General features: G+C 36.6%; 1 protein-coding gene across 2 annotated transcripts in view; it reads left to right on the plus strand.

The window, feature by feature from the left end:
• The window catches only part of DSC3 (desmocollin 3), a 46,482-nt gene that overhangs the window by 19,640 nt on the left and 3,753 nt on the right, over positions 1–23,089 (plus strand). The window contains exons 6-16 of one of the 2 annotated variants that reach the window (XM_057700226.1): positions 416–560; positions 3,079–3,245; positions 6,051–6,185; positions 6,565–6,750; positions 10,237–10,496; positions 10,609–10,751; positions 12,057–12,281; positions 14,504–14,728; positions 16,859–16,980; positions 20,935–21,192; positions 22,993–23,035. In XM_057700226.1, the coding sequence (XP_057556209.1) occupies positions 416–560; positions 3,079–3,245; positions 6,051–6,185; positions 6,565–6,750; positions 10,237–10,496; positions 10,609–10,751; positions 12,057–12,281; positions 14,504–14,728; positions 16,859–16,980; positions 20,935–21,192; positions 22,993–23,019 (1,893 nt within the window). In that variant the 3' untranslated portion in view covers positions 23,020–23,035. The remainder of the gene's footprint in view (positions 1–415; positions 561–3,078; positions 3,246–6,050; positions 6,186–6,564; positions 6,751–10,236; positions 10,497–10,608; positions 10,752–12,056; positions 12,282–14,503; positions 14,729–16,858; positions 16,981–20,934; positions 21,193–22,992; positions 23,036–23,089) is intronic. The other variant, XM_057700225.1, reaches the window with a different exon arrangement.

A 23,089-nucleotide genomic window follows, 5' to 3' on the forward strand; every position in this document is an offset into this window, starting at 1 on the left:
CCTATGAGGTTAAACGATAAAGGGGCTCAGTAGTGACAAAGTTGGGACTCATTTCCTTATTCAGATGGTACAGTCAGGATTTTTCCCATTGCAGTGAGGCTAACTGTTCTTCCCAGTACAGTTTTATGATTATGGGGAGAATAAGGACTCTAATCCAGGTCTCTATATTCACATTTAGTCTAATGGCTTGAGTAGTCCCTGACTCCCTGTACTCTGACCTAGGTTTTATTTGAGATGTAGCCACTTTTACCAAACATTGGATACTTTTAACTGTAGTTAAAGTCTTTCAATAAGATTTTTGAAGTGATTGATTATTGCAAAGATTTGCAGAGAAGGTAGTAGATAAAGCATAGTATTCCTTCTTGCTGGAATCTTTTATAATGGACTGTTGAACTTCCCTTTCACTGTCTTATAGCTTATTGCCTATGCGTCAACTGCCGATGGGTATTCTGCAGACTTACCTCTTCCACTGCCCATCAGAGTGGAGGATGAAAATGACAACTACCCTGTTTTCACAGAAGCAATTTTTAATTTTGAAGTTCCAGAAAGCAGTAGAATTGGTAAGACAGCTTTTCGGAGTAAAATGTGCTATGTTAAATTTTATATACATTGTTTGAGAGGTTGAGTTTTTACTCAAAGCCAGGTGACATTGGACCATAGCTACTTACCAGAATATATTTAATCCCATCAAATCCAATCAATGTGTAATTTACAAGGTATTATAGGAGTTTGTAGTGTTGTTGGTATGATAACACTACCAGTGAATGATAAAGGCAGATAACAGTTATTCAAGCTTTGTACCATATTTGGCTTTTATGCTTTATCTCATTTTACTGTTGTGTGGGCATATCATTATTCCCATCTCCAAGGGAGGACATGAAGGGTAGAATGTATGATAAAACTAAAATCAGAGTAGATATTTTTATTGTTTTATTTAGGAAGGTGTTGAATGGCATCCACTGAGGATACAATTTTTTAAGCTCTTATCTATATTGTCTCTTCTTTTTAAATTACTACTTTACTACTTCCAATTTAGAGTGAATACTGGAATAACTTTAAAGAAACTTGCATCGCATGTCCTTCATCCTAAACACTTGCTCTCACATGTGGAAAACCAAAGTGTTTCACCTTAGTAGGCCCTTAAGTGTGGCAATCTTGATGTCTTCTAAGGCATGCCATATGGAGAATAACCACTCACAATAAAGTTGAAAGGAAGTAAAGTCAACCATAAAGGATTAGCTAACTTGCTTATTAAATTTTCTAGTAGTTACTTAGATCTTCACTGGACTGTTGTAACTGCTCCTTCCTTTCTATATTTTACTTTGATAATTTGATGTCATAGATGTTAACTTCTTTATTACTCACATGATACAATTAAAAAATATAGTTGCTTTGGAGTTTAGGAAACCTAGTTTTTGACTCAGGGTCTGTTATTATTTCACTGTGGGAATGCATGCAAGTTCCTTTGAGTTCTCTGATCTATAAAATGAGCTAATTATGTTAGATGACTTACAACGTTCTTAACCTCACTATGACTCTTACATTTTTCTGTTTTCAAAGAGGGATGGTTGGATTTAGACTCTTTCTTGAACATTCTGTTCTCTTTGGTAATAACAGAGAAGGATTGAGTTCAAACACTTTGATGCCCAGATTAATTCCGGATACTTTAAGCACCTCACACCAGTAGGTTCAGACCAGTTAAGGCTGTGATACTCTGAAGGTGTTCCTTGAGTTTGCCTTCACTCACACACAGAGGGTTTGGGCAAAGGGTGCTCAACTAATAGTGAAACACAGCACTCATGGAAAAGAATTTTCAAGTCAAGATTTTATGTAATAAATAAAGGAGTTCTATATCCAGAGAATTAAAATAGTGTTCATGTCTTCCTGATTGTCAATGAAAATTGCAGGAAGAAAATGTATGCCTTATAAAGATTATAAACATGAAAAGATAATAGTTTCTTATAATAATAAGCTTACTACTTCATGTCTTCATATTGATCCACTGCAGAAATCTTTTTGTTAGTTATAAGTATGTATTTGTACATTCTCTACAAATTTATATCTGTATCTATATATACATGTATATGTATATACACATATATATTTAAGCACACATACACACATATATAAAGTTTAATGATATAATGACAAAATTATTTAAAAGTAATACTTCCTTGCATTAATAGTTTTACTTGGCTTTTATTTCCTTCAAATATAAAATTTCAGTGAAAAGGTATATACATATATATGTGTATATGTATATGATTGTACGTGTCTATGTATTGTTCCTCAGGCCAACCTCACATACAGGATTAAAGGCAAAGTGGGTCTATGTAACTGTATTATAATTTCCCAGGCATTGGAACACTATCCTTACACTATAAACATACCACCCGTATGTACTCTTTGATACCTGGAGTTCTTTTCCAGAGCAATATTCTTACTTTCCATACTGACAAAAAATACTAATAGCTCTAACTGAAGAAATGATTGATTTAAATTCTCCATGAAGAGTAAATAGTATGAAATAAGGTTAAGTGAGGCTGGGGGCAGCGGGGTTTGGATACTAATCTGGTGAAAGAGAACAAGCCAAGTCAAGAACTAGCAAAAAGTATCACAGAAAGGAGAGACTAAGGTGTCAAAGGTCAACTTCATCATCTATCCAATTACACCCCAGGTCAGCCTTGGTTCAGCTATTAATCAAAACTTTGATTTTAAAAAATCTGATTTACTTAGGAGACATGGTTTCTCTCGCCGGTTAGGTTAGTCATTGCAATCTGTGGGAATATGTGTTGAAATTATTCTTGGATGCCATTTAAATAAGTTTTTAACAAATTTACTATCAAATATTTTAAGCTGTGGGCAAATTAAAGTATACCTTGATTCTCAGCATCAGAGTGTTTCACATTATAAATCTGAAGTCATTTTCATCAGTACTATGGAAAGATGGAATACCTCTGGTAAGAAATACATCTTAAATGAGATTTCCACCATCATTGTTAGAATTTGAGAAGTGTGGATACGCCTAAACATATTTTGTGATTCTGGAAAGTAAAGACTCTTTTTTTAAACATGTAGGTACTACAGTGGGAGTGGTTTGTGCCACGGACAGAGATGAACCAGACACGATGCACACGCGCCTGAAGTATAGCATCTTGGAGCAGACGCCAAGATCACCGGGGCTCTTTTCTGTGCATCCCAGCACAGGCGCAATCACCATAGTCTCTCATTATTTGGACAGAGAGGTAGCTTTCACAATCCATAGGTTATCATTTTACTTGGGGTAGAAACCACCATCCACAATGTACTATAATTTGCTATCCTGTGGATTAGGAGTTTCTCATTTTATTTAGGCATAAGACAATAAGAATTCCTGGCCATGTTACCTGTTTTTATATTATTTCTAGTTCCTTATGTAAGAGAAACCATGAGGAATAGAAATAAAGATCAATTGGTATTCAGAAGGGGTGAGAAAAGATATTGCAATGAATGTTATTATTAAATAATATTTTATTTTTTGTGTATGGCTAGTTGGTTCCAGCTCAGGGTTCCAGTTCAATTCTCATGTGGGACAATTAGTTTTGCTTGTTCCATGAGTATAGATTATACCCTGATGCCTATCCAGTTATCATAGATACGTACTTTTAATGAGGAAAGGATTAGTTGAGATAAAGTTGATAGATTTTTAAAAATCTGTAACACACTTTGAATGATAGTAATAGTATATTGTTATGTGTATAGCACGTGATGTTCAAATTTTTTACGCATCATTTTATTTCATCTTTATAATTTCCTTGTTTGATTAGATAGGGGTTATATCTAATCTGTAGAGGAGAAAGATGAGAGTCAGAAGGACTGATTGACTTATCCAGGTCAAATTACTGCACTGAATCTTCTGATCTTTTGTTGTTGCTCTTGTACATTTCATCAGCCCATGTTTAACTGTCTTTCATTATTGACTGGGGCAGATGAATCAATTTCATATGTACAAAGTAGCTTTATTTGAACACTTCAATGGTTCCAACTAAAACTAGAATAACACAAATGGAAGGGTCAATATGACTGGGAGAGATATTATAAAGAAGGAAATCAATGGGATTCGATGCCAGAGCAAAAGGGAGGGATGGTGAGAACCTATAAAAAAGAATAAAAAATAGTACAAAGCTTTTATTTATTATTATTTTTATTTTTCTGGGGTCAGGACATTCTATGTGGTGAAAAACATAATGGTCATAATAAATGGGGAAGTTTGAAGGGAACAATATGAATGTGTTTTTGTGTCTGTAGAATATGTAGAGATGATATGATAGTCAAGTGAAAACAAGGATTTTTTTCTAATTTTTCAATATTGACAAATGAGCCTTAGAGAAATTAAATAGATTAAGGTTACACAAGCTTGTAAGATACAGATTGAGAATCAAACCCAAGTCTGCTTGCTTGATCAGAAAAATCTAACGGGATTTTGTGGGGAACAACCATGAAGTGTGTTGTAGGGGACGAAACAGGAAGTACAGAAATGAACAAGGGAGTGAGAGAAACTGCATTTAGAGGAATTAAAAACAGGGTCTCAGAGTGTGCTGGAGCCTGTGGAAGGAATGTTTCAGGTGGGAATGTGGGTTTCCAATGTGAAATGATCAATAAAATAAAGACCAAGGAAGGGATAGAGAGAAATAGAAAATGAAGTAGAGAAGAAAGACAACAGAGGTGATTGTGCCACAAACCAGTGACTCCATTTCATCATCAACACACCATCTGCTGACTCCTTTCACGGAAGTCCACAGCGACCTCCTTTTGCCTAATCCAATGGTTAATTATTAAAACTCTCTCTGTCTGACTTCCTTCACTCTGTATGACAGATTGTAGGTCCATTCACATCTCTACAAATGACCCTATTTCATTTATTTTTATGGCTAAGTAATATTCCATTATATATACGTACCACATCTTCTTTATCCATTCATCTGTCAATAGACATTTAGGTTGCTTCCATGTCTTGGCTATTGTAAATAGTGCTGCTATGAACACTGGGGTGCATATATCTTTTTGAAAAACAAAAACCAAAAAATAAACACAACTCTCTCTGTTGCTGGCAATTACTAAAACTCTCTCTTCTCTTGGATTTCTGGTTCTCCCCCTGCTTCCCTGATCTTTCGTTTTGAGTGTCCATCCTTTGCTTAGTCTCCTTACTTCCCTCATGCTTGAAATGCTATTGTTCCTTATATCCTCAGCTCTTCTCATCCTTTAACCTCTCCCAGAAAATCTGATTCTTGTCATAATTTTAACCATTATCTACATACTGCTGACTCTCAGATTAGTATTTCTGGCCTTGATCTCCTCTTAAGTATAGGACCATCTATCCAGCTGCCTTCTGGACTTTTCTCCTTAGATTTCCCATAGGAACATAACATTCAGTATACACCAGGCAAAACTCATTTTTTCTCAGCCCTCCTTGCCAGCCTTGCCAGTGTCCACTTCCTCAGAGAACTGCTGTCTTCCTGTGTTTGTTGGTGATACCCCTGCCTGCCTGTCTGTCCAAGGAGGACACCCGAGCTGCCTCCTCAAGCCCCTCTTTCTCTCGTAACTTGTGCTTACAATCTGTTCCCAAGTCCGGCTCCATTCTGACTTACCAATAACTTCCCTCACCCTTTCTTTTCATCCACTGCTAATGCCCCAGCTTTGTACTATTTCAGGAGCCTTTCACTGGTTTCTTTGAATCTCAACTCAGCTCACTTCAAATTATGCTCGACCTTCTTTAAAAAATATTCTTGTCTCAAATGCAACTGTTCCAATTTTGTGCTCCCCATATGACTCCCATAAAACCTTTCCCCGTTACCTGATAATTAAAGCATGTCTACATTCTTACTCCAGATCTTTGTAATTTAACCTCTGCCTACCTTTTCAGCTTTATCTTTATGCACCATGTTTTTGGATATATACAAATAGGGAAATCGAATAAAAGCATGGATACACGCCAATAGAAGTGTGTACAACTGAAGTTTCCTTTATAAATCTAAACAAGTTTTCAAAACTAATTAAATATTTGTTTTCAGGTTGTAGACAAGTACACATTGAAAATGAAAGTACAAGATATGGATGGTCAGTTTTTTGGATTGATGAACACAGCGACTTGCATCATAACAGTAAAAGATTCAAATGACAATTTACCCACTTTCAGACAAAATGCTGTAAGTAGATAATATCAAAGTCGATCTCTAGTGTCATTTTTAATTTAATCTGAATAAAATATTTATTAGCTTTGAAGTATATAAGTTTATTTTATCAAAAATGAAATATCTGCATATAAATCTCTTCTATTTATTCATGTTAGTATTTATATTATCTCCCTTTTGTTAAAGGCCATGGAAATAGTCTTCATTTGTATGAAAGTTCTTCCTTCATTTAAAAGATAACCCTTAATTAAACAATGTTGTTGTGATTCATGTTTTAAAATAATCTAGGCAAAAACTGTGAGAACAAGTACTTTTGGAGTGGAAGAAACATTTTACTTTCTCTGTGAAAGTTTTCTTTATGGAGTAAGTTTTTAATGAGGTCTCTCTGTTTCAGTATGAAGCATCAGTAGAGGAAAATACAGTCAATGTGGAAATCTTACGAATACCTATAGAAGATAAGGATTTAATTAACACTGCCAATTGGAGAGCCAATTTTACTATTTTAAAGGGCAATGAAAATGGACATTTCAAAATCAGTACAGACAAAGAAACTAATGAAGGTGTTCTCTGTGTTGTAAAGGTACAGTAATAATGAGTAATTGACTATTTGGCAAGTTAATAAGTCTTAATCAACTAATGGTTTAATCAACTAAACAGTTTCACATTATAGACTTTACAAGTCAGAAGAGGACTTAATCTATTTAGGTCAATTGTTCTGCTTTAATGCTGCCTTTCTTCTGTAATTTTATTATCAGTTATTAGGCACCTAGCTTATGCTTGAACATTCTCGATTATAAGAATCTCCGTATCTCCATTGGCAGCTTATTCCAAATCTGGAGAGCTGTGATTCTCAGAAGTCCTTACTTTTACCGTGCCTAGATTATTCTCCTTGTAACCCATGTCTTTGGACCAGGTTTTATCTCTAATGTTATACCGAACAGGTATAATCGTTTGAAAAGGCTGTGATGTCCATTTGAGATTTACCTTCTCTGGGATAAATAATCCCAATTCCTTTGACTATTCCTTACATGATATAATTTAGAGGCTTAGATTCTTCCCACTTTCTCTCTGGAATATATGCCTGGTTGTGTCTGATCTTTTTAAAGGTGATATTGAGGATGAAATATAATATTGCATCAAACAGCACTGAATGAACATATTCTTTGTTCTGTATATTGTATTTTTGTTACATTCTAGGGTTCAGGTTATGAAGGCAGAAAAGGCTTTTTTGGGAAGGACCCTTGTTTTTATATTCCTAACCCAGAACAAGAAAGAAAATTGTCCTGTTGTGTAAAGCACTTACTGTGTGCATTAATGTTAAATGTCATTCTTACAACAATTGTACAGAAAACTTAAGAAGCCTACCCCAAGTGACACAGCTCAGATGTAGTAGAGACAAGATTTGAGTCTATGTTTCTTTGATTACAAGTATCTGTTCTCTCTTTTTTTAAATTGTTTAACATTTATTGGTTCCTTTAGGATTAGTAAATTTTCTTTTTTTTTAATTTGGTTGTGCTGGGTCTTAGTTGCAGCACATGGGCTCCTTAGTTGTGGCATGAGAACTCTTAGTTGCGGCATGCATGTGGGATCTAGTTCCCTGACCAGAGGTCGAACCCTGACCCCCTGCACTGGGAGTGCGGAGTCTTATCCACTGCACCACCAGGGAGATCCCATAAGTATGTGCTCTTAAGAACTTTATTAAATTGCTTTGCATAGCTATGGGACATTGGAAAATTAGCCTCTGTATAATCCGTAAAATATAAATAATACTTCTCTCTGCCTCCTTAGTAGTCATTCAAATATTATAATGAAAATGAGAGAACTTGGTAAACTATAGGCTATTAGTATTATATTTATATTTATATCTTTAATTCATTCATTCATTTTTTTTCTATACTGGCATTTGGGGTCTTAGTGTGGCATGTGGGATCTCAGTTCCCCAACCAGGAATTGAACCCACGCCCCCTATATTGGAAGTGTGGAGTCTTAACCACTGGATCACCAGGGAAGTCCCAGTATTATATTTTTAGAAGTCATGTTCTTGGGAATAGTTTTATAATTTTATATAATAGACAACTTTTTTGAAACTGTAGAGTATGAGCTGATACAGTCTTTAGCTGAGTCCTGGGTAATCTTTCCATCTCAGTAGTTTCTCTCCATTTCAGCAGCAGCAGTAGTGCACCAGGGCTTGAGTGAGGAAGACAGAGTTCTTGGTCATTCTCAACATAGAGGGTCCTCAGATCCATCTTCACAACAATATATTTCCTTGGCAGTTGTTAGCATTTTAGTGCAGATGTGGGATATTTTTGGACAATTGTTTTTCAGTTGATGCAATGAGAAGGTATCCTGTGGTTGAAGAGAATTTGTATTTTTTCATTAAGCATTGATTTCATCCCACCAGATTTCTAAATCTTGCAGAGTTTTAAGCTACTCTGGCAATATCCAGTTTAAGCCTTAAAAAATTACATACGGAAACTCTAGGGCTTTTAGCAAGTGACTCTGGATTGAATAACTGCACCTCTTCCAGGGCAGCAGCTGTTTTCTAAATTTCCACCCATTTCTCACTGCCAGCAGATGCTCTGACTCTCAGCGTGATCGTAGCAATGCATGCAAGTTGTAAGACAGTATTCATTAGCAGCAAATAAACCTCTGTTAATCCTTTCCTCTCTTGGTCTTCAGTTTTTGGGCTATTAATAAAAGAATCAAAAAGAGTTTCATATACATTTTGCAGATTCTAAGATCCAGAAATTTTCTTGACTTCTTATTGGACTTGTGGTATTAGTATCTCAGCTTGATAATGTCGAGATGTGGAGATGTGGAGAAAGGTTTAAACCAAAAATTTTACTCATCAGTTTTGATTTTGTTCAGTGTTCAGCCAGTGATTATTTTAATAAGCAGAAAGACAATAAAAAAAAAGTGCTTTAGCTTTGCAGTACAGTGTAAAATACTGTGTTATGGATTTGGTTTGATTTATTGTATAAAAATCAATTGTAATCAAAGAATTGACTTAAAAGATTTTAGAGGTGGGTGAATCTCTTAGGCAGAAAGCTTACAGTGTGGTGGTTAGGGAAATGGACTCACACCGGGCTACCTGGCTTCAAACTCCAGCTCAAATGAGTTTCAAACCCAATTTATCTCCTCTTCTCCACTTTCCTGCTCTGTAAAATGGGGATGATGGTAATAATAGTACCAACAAGCACATTATACGAGGGTGAGTCAAAAATTATCTGCGCTCCAGTTATATTAAATCTTCTATCAAGTCTACAGCCAGAGTGCGGATAATTTTTGACTCACTCGTGTTTTTCTTACTCCTCTGCATTTTCACTGTGAAAGTTTCATTGGATAAACTTGAAACAAAAGTATAATTCTCAAATTGTCAAAAATGAAATTTTCACAAAAATAGACAGTGAGCACAGGTAGAAATTTTATTTCACTCATCAATGAGGGAATCAGCAAAAAGACAAAGCAGATTCCTAAGAAGAAATGAGAACACCTAAGGATTTTGATAAAAGAAAAGCTGAAATAAAGATGGCACAGTTATATCCCTTAGAGGACAATTACAATATGCATTTGAAATATCATTTCTATCAGAGAGAAAATAAAATCACTGCACCATTTCAGTTTTAAGTCAGCATCTAATTCTATAAGAGCTGTAAAATGTCTGGGCCCTTGTCAATAGCAAATAGTAAGCCAAACATTCCCTGAGAGTCAGATGACCCTTAGGATGGTTTGTTACTGCTCTAAACAAGACCAGAAGAACACTGTCATGTTTTTGCATTATCTTCAGGTTCAGAATAATTTTCTTTAGTAAGAAAGAGCTATAAAAATATCTTAGGAATTGCTTTCCCACAACTCCATAAAACCACCTACAGAAACTTTCGGACCACTCTTGCTAAAGGCTTTGTGAAGAATCACCTCTCTCTTTAGCAAAGGATAAAAGTCAGTATTGGCTAAATGGGAACACAGAATTTATGTAGTATTGTTCATATTGACCAAAGTTTGCTTGCTGTTTGAAATACCAAATATATTTTACATTGATGTTGATATACTTGTCCTTTTTTTAAAGCCACTGAATTATGAAGAAAACCGTCAAGTGGTCCTGGAAATCGGAGTAAGCAATGAAGCTCCCTTAGCGAGAGATGTTGCACTCAGAATGACCACCATGAACAGGGCCGTGGTCACAGTTCACGTGAAGGATCAGGACGAAGGGCCTGAGTGCATGCCTGCCGTCCAATATGTACGGATTAAAGAAAACTCCCCAGTGGGGTCAAAGATCAATGGCTATAAGGCGTATGACCCTGAAAGTAGAAGTAGCAGTGGTTTAAGGTATAAAGAAATTTATAACCACATACTAATAATGTATTTGTAATAATTGAGGCAGTAATATATTTTAATACCTGTTATAGTGCTAAAAACTATTTTTACTTTTTATTAACAGGTACAGAATATTGCATGATCCTAAAGGGTGGATCACCATTAATGAAATTTCAGGCTCAATTGAAACTTCCAAAATCTTGGACAGGGAGGCCACAACTTCCAGAAGTGACTTGTATAATGTTACAGTCCTGGCAATAGATCAAGGTAAAACATGAGTTCTCATCTGGTATGTTGCAAAAGAATTAGAGAATAAACTGCACTTATTCTTGTGCAGAATTATTCTTGTGCTAAGCATATAAAATTCTTAGAAATTATGTTAAAGATTGTTTCTATTTAATCATGAAGCAAGGTGAAACTGCTTGGTGACATGAAATCATGCCTTATTTAACTTTATATCCCTAGTGTGGCAGGATCTTAAATGCCTATAGATCTCTATGTCAGAGGACAGAGATGAAACAAGTCTAGGATGAGATGAAATGGTCTCACCAGACTCTCCTAGATCTCTTAATGTCATTTTAAATTGAGCTCAGCTGACTATTAAGTCAAAATGATTCTTTCCTTGAATTCTTTTCCTTAAAGTAACCCAGAGTTTCTCAACCCTGGCTACATATTAAAAAAATTTGGGACATTTAAAAAAATATCAAGGTGTAGATACTACCTTAGACCAGCTGAATAAGAATCCCTGGTTGAAGAGGCTGGGCATCGTGTGTGTGTGTGTGTGTGTGTGTGTGTGTGTGTGTGTATATATATATATATCCATTTTTAAATTTTATCTATTTATTTATTTATTTTTGGCTGCGTTGGGTCTTGCTTGCTGCACACAGGCTTTCTCTAGTTGTGGCGAGCGGGAGCTACTCTTCAGTGTGGTGTGTGGGCTTCTCATTGCCATGGCTTGTCTTGTGGAGTGTGGGCTCTAGATGTGAATGCTTCAGTAGTTGCAGCACGTGGGCTCGGTAGTTGTGGCTCGTGGGCTCTAGAGCGCAGGCTCAGTAGTTGTGGTGCACGGGCTTAGTTGCTCTACAGCATGTGGGATCTTCCCAGACCAGGGATTGAACCCGTGTCCCCTGCTTTGGCTGGCGGATTCTTAACCACTGCGCCACCAGGGAAGTCCCATGGGCATCATATATTTTTAAAACATCTCCCTAGGTGGTTTAAATGTGTACCAGGATTAGAATAACTTTTCTGTAGTCACTTTACTGTTCCTTAACATGTGGACCAGAAGGAACCCAAGGAAATAGAGAGTTTGAAATTCAGACATTTATTTTTCTTTTTGGTAATAATTCTGGTAAAAGGTTTATGGACAGTTATATATCTGATACTATCAACAGCAGTACTCATTTTAGATAATCTACAGTTTTCATGTGTCCATCTACCATCTTATCTACTACCATTTTCTCTAATTATCAGAGTTTATTTAAAAAAAACAACCCATACATCATATGTAGAATCTCTTTGATTTTTTTCTTAAGAAACCATGAACTACACTAAACTTATTTCCTTTCTTCCTAGATGGTAGATCATGTACTGGAACCCTTGCAGTTAACATTGAAGATGTGAATGATAATCCACCGAGAATAATTCAAGATTATCTAGTAATTTGCAAACCGAGGATGGAGTATGTTGACGTTTTAGCTGTTGATCCTGACGAGCCCATCCACGGTGCTCCATTTTACTTCGACTTGGCAAACACGTCTCCAGAAATCAACCGACTGTGGACCCTCACCAGAGTTAATGGTATTTAATCAAAAATAATGATTTATATGCTCTGAAATAACTGAGAATGGATTCGCTGCTTTGCTCACGTGAGGCATAATGTAAAAGGGATTCTCATGAACATATTTTAGTAGGCTAACTTTAACTTTTGCAGACATTGTGTGGGGCCTGTGTTATATATTGCACATAAGATGAAAAAAATCATCATTTTTATGAAGGCAAAATGTACATTTACAGCAAAGATAAAAAAATCCTTGTTAAAATATAGGGCAACTTATTAAAACAAATTGTCTTTGTTGTGTTTTTGAAGTAACTACAGTGAGATGAGGAGAGAATAGAAGATAAGCAGCCTAAATTGTAGTGCAAGCAGCCTCTGGAAATGAGGGATCTGGGTATATGGGATAAGCACTCTATAACATTCCGGAAGGAAACATGGTGGGCTGTGGACAGAGGCCTGGCACTGAAGCCTGCAGTTCAGCTGCCCACAAGAGTGGTTGCTGGGGGGTGCAGCTTTCTATGTTGCAGCCATAGTTCATTGCTCTTTTGTTACTATGTCGTGCTCTTTCATGCAATTCGGCTCTTGCATATGCTGTTCCTTCTGCCTAGAATATCTCCTTCCCACTTCTTAGCTTGATATTAACTCATAATATTTACAGAGCACCTACTGTCTACCTGTTGTATCTACATGTACTCTACCTGTTGTATTATTATCTGTTTACCTTTCTGCTCTAATACATGACTTTCTCAGAACATTTGTAACCCACCAGATATTTTCAGCACCTAGCCCAGTGCTTAGTAGATACTAACTACATGATAAATGTTTGTTTAATCAATAATTGATGAACAAATATGCATGAAATCAGGAAAATACTAGGGCCATATGTAAATCAGGGTCGTTAGAGTTTAGAAAGTTTTAGTACGAGTGCCGAGAGATTTGGCAGGAGAAAGGATAGAATCTGGTGATGAAAGGCCGTATGTAGCACCCGAGGAGGCTGACCTTTGTACGGTTCGTGACAGCAGGTACGCATTGAGAATGTACAATTAAGGCAATGCTGTACCAGATTTATATCTTAAAAGCAGTGATATTGATAACAATTAGGAGGGCAGCTTGAAGAGGGCAGAGCTGAGTGGCAAGAAGGGTCAGAGGCTGCTGCCTTGGTGTGAATGAATGAGACTTGAATATGGCTCAGCCTGTGGTCTTGAGGGATGAGAGGAATTTGAAGGATTTTACTTTAAACACAACATAATCCTGAAAAGTTCCAAAGAAACCTTAGTGGTAATTCACATTCCTCTGGGGAGCTTTGTGTCTGAGGTGCAGCCAGAAATCTTTGAAGTTCTTAACAGCTCTAACAGGGCATTTAAGAAAGGCTTAGAAGTTACAGATCACTTCCAGGAGGTGCGTTATGGTATTTTGTCATTTCACTTATTGCAAGCCCCAAAAGATTGCAATTGCCATTGAAAATGTGTGGAGCTTTCAGTCAGTTGATGATAAAGTCATTAAAGTAGGGTAACAAGATCACTGGGGAAATATCACAGTTGGCAGAATCTTGTATTGTTAGGATATAGATATGTGTGTGTTTATGTAAGCCTTATACCTAGCCTGGGTGATGTTAATTAGCTTTCTAGTATTGAGATTACTTCCAGAGGGAAGGCATTAAATACCAAGGGTCAACTGTACTTTGAGAAATTACCTTATACGTAAGAACAATGGACAGGTACCAGAAGGTAAATGAATAAATGAACTTAAGACATCTCTTGTGTGTAACTATTGGTGTTAATTCTTTATGAGTACCATAAACTGGCACTTCAGAGAAATACTTGGAGTGTATGTCAAGAGCCAATCTAGCATGATTAGCTTGTAGATAAAGGAGGAAATATGGGAAAGTTAAATATTGCTGAAATGCTGCTGGGTCACTCCAATGCCAAATTATTTCTTTAAGCCTCTCTTCTAAAAAGTTACAATGGGCGACATATGAGAGTGAGTCCAAAAGTATCTGCACTCGGTTATATTAAAATTTCTGTAAATTCTACAGCCAGAGTACAGATAATTTTTGACTCACCCTCATACAGATGGTGATCTTAGTGCTTGAAAAGGTTGAAGATCGTCATCTTTTTTTTTTTTTAAACCATTTTCACACGGCAGGTGGTTCCTTGACAATAACATCTTTAAAAATTGGTGTGGTGGAACAGTTGTTAAAGGAGGAATCGATGTTTATTAAAAATATATAATTCTTTTCTTTCAGATACAGCTGCCCGTCTTTCATATCAGAAAAACGCCAAATTCCAAGAATATTATATTCCTGTTACTGTAAAAGATAGAGCAGGTCAATCTACAACAAAAACCTTGAGAGTGAACCTCTGTGACTGTATTCATCCAGGTCAATGTCGCGCCACTGCACGGAGTACAGGAGGGACACTTGGCAAGTGGGCGATCCTTGCGATACTTCTGGGTGTAGCATTACTTTTCTGTAAGTCCTTTTACTTACCTGATGTTAAAATATAAAGTAAATATCTGAGTGCAGAAAGAGGTCTTTAAAAAAAATCTTGTTCAACCATCTGTCGAGTGTGAGTCCCCTTTACAGATTCTTTTTGTGTCATGTCATTTTCTGAGTTCTGATTGTGTATTTTCTGTGCGAGGAAGCAAGATACTTTTTGTGATCAAAGATTTCATACTTGGACAGAACTGCTGAAAATTCCTTAGATGGTACCAAACCTGTCAATGTATAGCTTTTATTTCTTGGTCCTCATACTACCCCTTTTAAGGCTTAATCAAACAATCTAAAACCTCTGCCGTATGCAAGTCCACCAAAAGCCACTTTCTTTTCATATCATTTCGTTTCAGCTACGGATTTACAGGAGATGTTCAAATCACAGCAATATCTCTTCTTGGGTGTACCCTGCCGGGTTAATTAAATTCTATTAGCCTCCTCCTAACCAGCTGTGGAGTTCCCAGTGGCACCTTAGTTTTTCTTCTCTATTCATTTCCATCCAGTCCTTCAGCCTGTTTTAGCTGTTGTTCCTTTATTCTGTGATAGGACTTAGTGGTTAAGAGTAAGACTCTGGAACCAGACTATCTGGGTTTGGACCCTAGCCCTATTATTTGTCAGCCGTGTGACCTAGAGCAGGTTACTACTGCTTCAGTTTCCTCATCTGTAAAAGGGGATAATTGTTGTGGCCTGTTTGATGGAGTAGCACCAAAGATTCATTGAGTTAATGCATGTAAAGAGCTTAAAACAATGCATGGTACATTTCTAATGTGTTCATTATTTTTCATTAACTCAACAAATACATATTGAACACCTGCTATATACCAGAACTGTCTGGGTGCTTGGGATTCATCCATGAACAAAGCAGACACAAACAAACAAAAACAAAGTCTTCCTTGTGACAGTAGAGTAATAAATAAATTAAATGCTATGGAGGAAAAAAATAATGAGTCTGTAGTGCTGTAGAGTGTGTGTGGGTTAGTGTGGGGGATGGATGCCAGTGATTATAATTTTCAATAAATGGTTGGGCCAACCTAACCGAGAAGGTTATTTTATCATTGATGATTTTTGGAAGAGGTGAAAGTTAGCCAAGAATACCTGAGGAAGAGCTTTCAGTCAGAGGGGAAAGTCAGTTCGAAGGCTCTAAAGTGAGGGAAAGCTTGGAAAAATCAAGGAAGACAGGGAGACCAGTGTGGCTTGGGATTAGAGGATGAGGGAAGAGGAGTAAGAAGTGGAACCAGAAAGGTAACAAGGGGCCACATAGAGCTGGCAAGGGTTGGTACGCTTTTTCTGTAAAGGGCAAGATACTGTATATTTTAAACTTTGCAGGCCATACGGTTTCAGTTGTAACCAATCAAATCTGCCCTTGTAGCAAGAGAGCAGCCATAGAAAATATTTAATCCGCAGGCACAGCTGTGTTCCATTAGAACTTTATTTATGGACACTAAGATTTGAATTTCATATAACTTTCCATGTAATAAACTATTAGTCTTTTGATTTTTTTCAGGCATTTACAAATATAAAAACCATAGCTCCTGAGTCATACAAAACATGGCAGCCTGGATGTGGGGCTGTAGGTTGGCAGTCCTTGGTGTAGGGGTTGTAGAACATTGCAAAGAGTTGTTGTTGTGATTAGTTTTATTATCACATATTTCAACCTCCCACAATTATGATGCAGAATGGAAATTCTGAATAGGCAAAATGCAAAGTAAGTTTAATTATGGTACTTGTAGGTAAATCTATTCTGGGAAGAAAAGTCTGCTTTGTTATATTTTCATATCAGCAAACCATTCTTTTGGGAATCAGTAAATCTCTTTAAAGTCTGTCTTAAACAAATGTCATTGATTTTTTAAGATTCGTGATTCAAAACACTTAAATGGTGGGTGGAATTTGAACTCTTGAAGAGGCTTATAATCAAAATATGAATATAATCACTTCAAATTTTAAAATCTAAGCTAAATCATGGCCTGTTGATTTAGAAAAGCCAAAGTAATCTGTGGGACACCATGCTCAGTGACGTATATTCCTCTGTGTACCTTAGGTAATAAGAAATAAAAGATGAATATTTTATTCTGTGCATGTTAAACTTGTTTGTTTTTGTTTTTAACTCAGCTATACTGCTAACTTTAGTATGTGGACTTGTTAGCGCCAGAAATAGAAAAGGTTTTCCTGAAGATGTGGCACAGCAAAACTTAATCATATCAAACACAGAAGCACCTGGAGATGATAAGGTGGTGAGTAATATTTTTTTAACGACTATTTATCTCTGAATATTTCCCGTAATTTATTTAACTCATCCTTATGAAGTTATTTCAAAATTTAGGAGTTAATTTATATTTTTAATTTGGTCAGAGTTTGTAGGCATAAATATTTTATCTGTCAGTATTTAAATATTTATATAATGGCATTTATTAAACTTCTTAAACCAGGTGTATGGTTTTCGTTATCTTTTTTCTACTCTCTAGTGTTATGATTTAAAATGTTGTTGATGTTACGAATTTATTTTCAGAACAATCTTTTTGATTGCTCTCTACAAGGTATATTTTCAGATATTATTTGTTTATATAACTCTTTGACCATTTATAATAGGAGAAACTTGCTGAAAGTTCTTAAGATAAACTAAGAAAATATCAAAAAGATATTTGTTATTTTAAATAAAAGGATGTGTTGGGGAGTAGATTGGAAAAATATAGCCACTTTCTTTTCTTACACATTTGTGAGGACCTCTGAGATGCTTGGCCCTATGCTTCTTGTTCTGGGGGAGTATATAAAAAAATTATTGCAAGGCATGTTCTTCCCTCAAACATATTTCAATTCATTTGTGAGCAATTGAGTCTATTTAATTTTGCAGGAAAAATAAATAGGAGTGTGACAGTTAACTATTAGCACCAATATGAGAGGGCACTGGTGGAGTTCAAAGGTCCTGACAGTGCATAAGTATAGTCATGATGTCTGGATCAGCCAGAAGGGCCTGGTGGAAGAGGTACAGATTTACTCTGTAACATAAAGAACATGAAGAGTTTGAAAGTGAAGAGAAGGAATAAACAGCCTAATGTATAAAAAAGATGACAAAGGTTAGGGATTATTCAACAAATAGTAAATAAATGGATTCGAAATGGAAGACATGATGTTTTGAACTAGAGCCTTGACACTTAGATTCTGGAAGGAGACAATATAATAAGAGAGGAGTGGGAGATGAGAGTGTTATATGGCGCACTAAGGATTTTGGATTTATTCTCCTGGTAAGGGAGAGCCAGCCAAGGCTTTCTGCACAAAAATGGCATAATGTGAGCAGTGTGATACTGAATCAGTAGGGTGACCAACAAGAACAGGAAGACATTAGGAGTGGGGAGGATAAAGGATTAGGATCTTTTGATAATTTAAGCATGAGATAACTCTACTAGGTTAATGGTTATTGGAAAATTAAAATAGGGGTGGATGAGAAATATTTTAAATGTATAAATAAGATTGTTTACTTTTAACTAATAAAATAAAAAGTAGAGTCAATGTGACAGGAGCTATAGCCGGGACAGTGACTTTATATCAGGCCTTTTCTGTATCTCAGGGTGACGATGCCTTTTTTATCAACCATTTCTCTTTCACTTCCTCCCACCATCAGGCAAAATCGTAACTCATCTATGCTTGACATGCCTGCATGTGGAACCCTGTAATTATCTCTCCATTCAGAAAATAAATTTAGTTCCTTGATAGTCCTTGACTCATAGTAAGTTCTCATTTTATATCCGAGAATAGAATGATTGAACTGTATGTAATATTTTTCCTTTGCCATTTGATGCTGGAATCAGTGGCATTGATTGGCCACATCACCATAACATACACCTATTTACCTGTTCTCTGATAGGAACACTTCTCAAAAGTATTGAAATTATTAATTTATACCTGTATATAATTTTAGTCATATTTTTACAAAATGCAACAAATTTCACAGTGAACTCATTTTAGTACAATGAGTAAAGGTGGTAACTTTAGTTTTGGATCTGAGTTTAAGTCAGAGGCATTCAGATGGGGTTAGGAGTTGGGTGAAAAATCAGGACGGGAAAAGTAAATCTGAAACTCATTGACATGGAGAAGCAGTTGCTGATGCTCTGTGAGCATAAACTTGGGGGAAGGCACTTGGAGGTGGGCAGGAAGGAACAGATTAGAGAGAATGTGAAACAGCACTGTGGGTTCAGCCTTGATTTTAGTTTATTTTCAATTCTGTCTTTATTAGCTTAGAAAGATCATTTCAATATGTATTTATAATGACAAAATTATACCATCAAAGAGATTTGATAAACAGTATTTATTTATTTTTTTTTGGCCATAGAATTTTACTGTAGCAACAACCTAAGCAAAAAATGTAGGGTAGCAGTGCCACCAAATGGCTACTTTTCACTTCTCTTTTCTGGTATTTGTTTTTCAAAGGCAGTGAAATAGTATGTATGACTTTTATAGATATATTTCAGATTCAGTAAATTATCTGAACTCGAAAATCTTTGCTTTGATAGAGACTCTACATATGAGACAGAAAAAATAAATTGGTGAGAAGAGGACACAATGGCACCTGATTACAGTGGGGGTCTTGTCATGAAAGTGATGGTTTATAATTTGAGCTGACATGCTGAGGTTATTGCTATAACTAAACATCTCACCTATGGCCTGGAGGGTTGGTGTGCAGTTCCAGCATTAAGTTAATGTTTAATCAAGTCTTTTCCATTTAAAAATATTCCCTTGACTCTTTGTCCTCCCCTAGGCCCTCCATATTTCTTTTTCTTTGAAACTGAATTTTTTGAGAGAAATATTTTTACTCGATTTCTCTATAACATTACTTCCTGTTCATTCAGCACTCCGTGGAAATTCTTTTGACCCAGATGTCCCCTGGACACTTGTTTTGCTTGCCTCTCATGGGTGCCTCCTATATTTGAATCAGTCCTTATCCTACTTGGATTTTTTCTACACCGTTGGTGTCTTGACTGTAATCCTCTCTTGGCTTCAGGGTCATGCCTCTTTGGTTCTGTATTGTCTCAGTGGCTGTTCCAGATAAATTCAGTCACAGCTCTAATTCCTTTATCCAACCTTTAAAACATGATTTTTCTTGTTGTTCTATTCTTAGCCTTCTTTTCTTTTAGTCTGCAGTTTTCTCTGGGTGATATATATTCCCATGGTTTCAACTACTCCCTACGTGGTAATGACTCCCAGAATTATACCCCAGCTCGGATCTCTCACCTGAGCTCCAGACCACGTATTCGTATACGCATTTTGGGTATGCAAGTTTTCCACGTCCAAAATTGAGTGCTCACCCTCCTCTCACCCACAAGTGCATCCTCCATCCCTATTTCAGTACATTATTCCATCTATCTAGTTGCACAAGCAGGACCCATAGGAATAATTCCTGACGCTTCCCTTTGCTGCCTCATCCATCTAACCATCAGTAAGCTCTCTGTGGAGTCCATCCTCTTCTTTTAATCATCACTACTTTGACTTTGGCTTAGATCCTTATTTTTCACCTAGAATGTTTCAGTGACCTCTCTGATATCCATCACACTAAACTCGTCTCCTTCTTAGTCTTTCACATTATTGCCTAAGATGATTTTTTAAAAATATGTCCCTTGCTTGTTATTAAAACCCTTTCTTTGAGTCCTCATAATCTTCAAGATAGTCTAAAAATTTTAGAATGGCTTATAGATCTCTATGTGCTCTGGCCATTTATAACCTCTCCAGGTTCCTTTCTGTCTCTAAACTCTCCGTGGTAGGCATTCTCAACTTGCCTTTTCCTCTAGACCCTCTTGCAAATAATGCATTCTTCCTCTCATTTCTCAAGAGGAGTCCCTCAGCTCAGAGTTTTCCCAGTTTGCTTCACTTACTTTCTCTGAGTTTGAATGTTCACGCTCTTCCTCTGTGTCCCTATAGCATTCTGTGTTCACCTGTATATCAGCATAATCATATTCTTCAAGTAATTGTCCATTTTTCTGCCTCATTGGAGTAAGAGCTTCTTGGAGCCACTGAGGGACCATGTCTCTATCTTTGCATCCCTAGACTGGGCACATAGTTGGAAAATGATGCATGTCTGTTGAATGAATGAATGAAAGGTTGAGTAAATGAGCTATGTCCTTTGCCTTCTTGTGATTGTACTTGGAATTCATTTCCTCCCAATATGAATCGTCTTATTTTATTTTATTTTATTTCAGTGTTCTGCCAATGGGTTTATGACCCATACAGTCAACAACTCTAGCCAAGGCTTTTGTGGTACTGTGGGATCAGGAGTCAAAACTGGAGGGCAGGAAACCATTGAAATGGTAAAAGGAGGACACCAGACCTTGGAATCGTGCCGGGGGGCCGGGCACCATCACACCCTAGAGTCCTGCAGAGCAGGCACCGCGGAGGTGGACAACTCCAGGCACACGTACTCGGAGTGGTGCGGTTTCACTCAGTCCCGCCTTGGTGAAGTGAGTTTCCCTGTGTTTTGGTTCTGCAATTTAAATGTCCAAGTAGAGAACATTAGGAAATTGAGATTAACATATATTTTCAGAAACTTTTTTCATATTTTCCAATGTATCCTTTCTCTCTCATCCTCTGATTATTTTTGCCCTGGTCTTTGATTTTGTTACATTATTTAATATAAAAGATTTTCTATCATCTGTCACATTTCTCTTAATTTCTAAAATCTCATGAAAATTGGCAGATTCTACTATCCCTCACTAAAGTTACATTTCATTTTTAGGTGTGTGTTTATCTCACAAACTCTTTTAATGTGGAAGAACAGGGGAAAAAAATCTCATTCTCCACCATCACAAAAATCCCCAAATCAAATCTGCATCTCTCTGTGAAAACAAAGCATCTGTACAGAATTCTAAAATGAACATTAAATAATATGGTCCATATGAACTATTTTTCATGTAAAAAGCACCATGCAAATATAAAGCATTTTCTAATTCAGAGGAAAGCAGGAATGTAAAAGGTGGGGTGGTCAGTAAGGGATTTTCAATCGGGGCAGCATGTCAAATTCCCTGGGGAGCCTTTAAAAAATATCAATACTAATACCTGTGCTTCACCTTGAAAGATTCTGATTTAATTGTTTTGGCTTTGTTTTTCCTTTTATTTTTTAAGCCCCTCAGGTGATTCAAATGTGCAGCCTGAGTAGAGAGCCACTGGATTAAGCATTCTTTCTGGTACTAAGTTTTCACTTCTTTTATCAGAGAGTACCAGTGCTGTTGTAACACAAACAGTGGTCCAGAAGCCGTAAATCCTTTGATGGACTGTAGACGGGCAACATTCTGTGACATGGCTATAGGTTAACATAGGTCCACAGCATATTTATTTTTTTCATCAAATTCAAGTGTTAATCCCTTTTCTGCTTCTAGACAGTCAGTAGTCATGTAAGATCAGATTGAGGAAGAGTGAAGCTTAAGAAGCACTCGTAGGGGTGTTCTCCAATGTACGTATTAGGTAATGGGATGTGAGGTTAAAATGGTCATGAAGAGAGACACTAGCTAACGTAAGCCAGGGAAATAAGCGCTGGGTTTGAGAGGGGATGGGCACACAGGTGAGAAAGGAAGGAGGCACACAAGTGTGACAAGTTGGCAAACAGGCCAGTGATAAAGAGCAAGGGTAAATGTGGCTGAATGCTTGGCCTCTATTCTCACCAGGTTTTTGCAATGAGGGTTATCTTGATTACTTTAAATTTCACTGAAACCTTTTGTGCATCTTTTTAATTTGCCATGTTTTGGCTCTCTTGGAAACTTGATTCTGAACACAATGTAGTAATCTTACCAACATTATATCTGCATATGATAGCGATTTTAGCTTATTGAACTGGATGTGCTGGATGTAATAAGGATATATTTCATGCATTATTATTCCATCATTTAATAATGATCCTGTGAGATAGTCATTGTCTGTATCCCTATTTTAGAAATGAGGAAAGGAGACTTAAAGATGTTCAGTATTATAACTTGCTCAAAGTCATGTAGCTGGTTCGTAAAGCCAAGCTATGACTCCAAATCAGGACTGCTTGACTATCCAAACTCAAATTCCTAACCACTACGCATAGTGTCACCATTTTGTGGACTAGCCTGACCTCTAGATGTAAAATTTAGGGATAAAAATTTAATAATAATTTAAATGTACCTAAGTATAATGTGTATATACATAATTTTTGATGTGTGTGGGTTATTAGAAATGTAAAATATACTGACTTTGTGGTATGGCTGTGATATAGACCAACCATGTGCATTTTTTGTATGTAGGAATCCATTAGAGGACACACTGGTTAAAAATTAAACATAAAAGGTAAATAAAAATAAATTTTATGCTTATCTGTTTCAGTGTGTTTAAAACAATAAT

Source organism: Hippopotamus amphibius, chromosome 11 (assembly GCF_030028045.1).
Source record: "Hippopotamus amphibius kiboko isolate mHipAmp2 chromosome 11, mHipAmp2.hap2, whole genome shotgun sequence".
NCBI lineage: Eukaryota > Metazoa > Chordata > Mammalia > Artiodactyla > Hippopotamidae > Hippopotamus > Hippopotamus amphibius.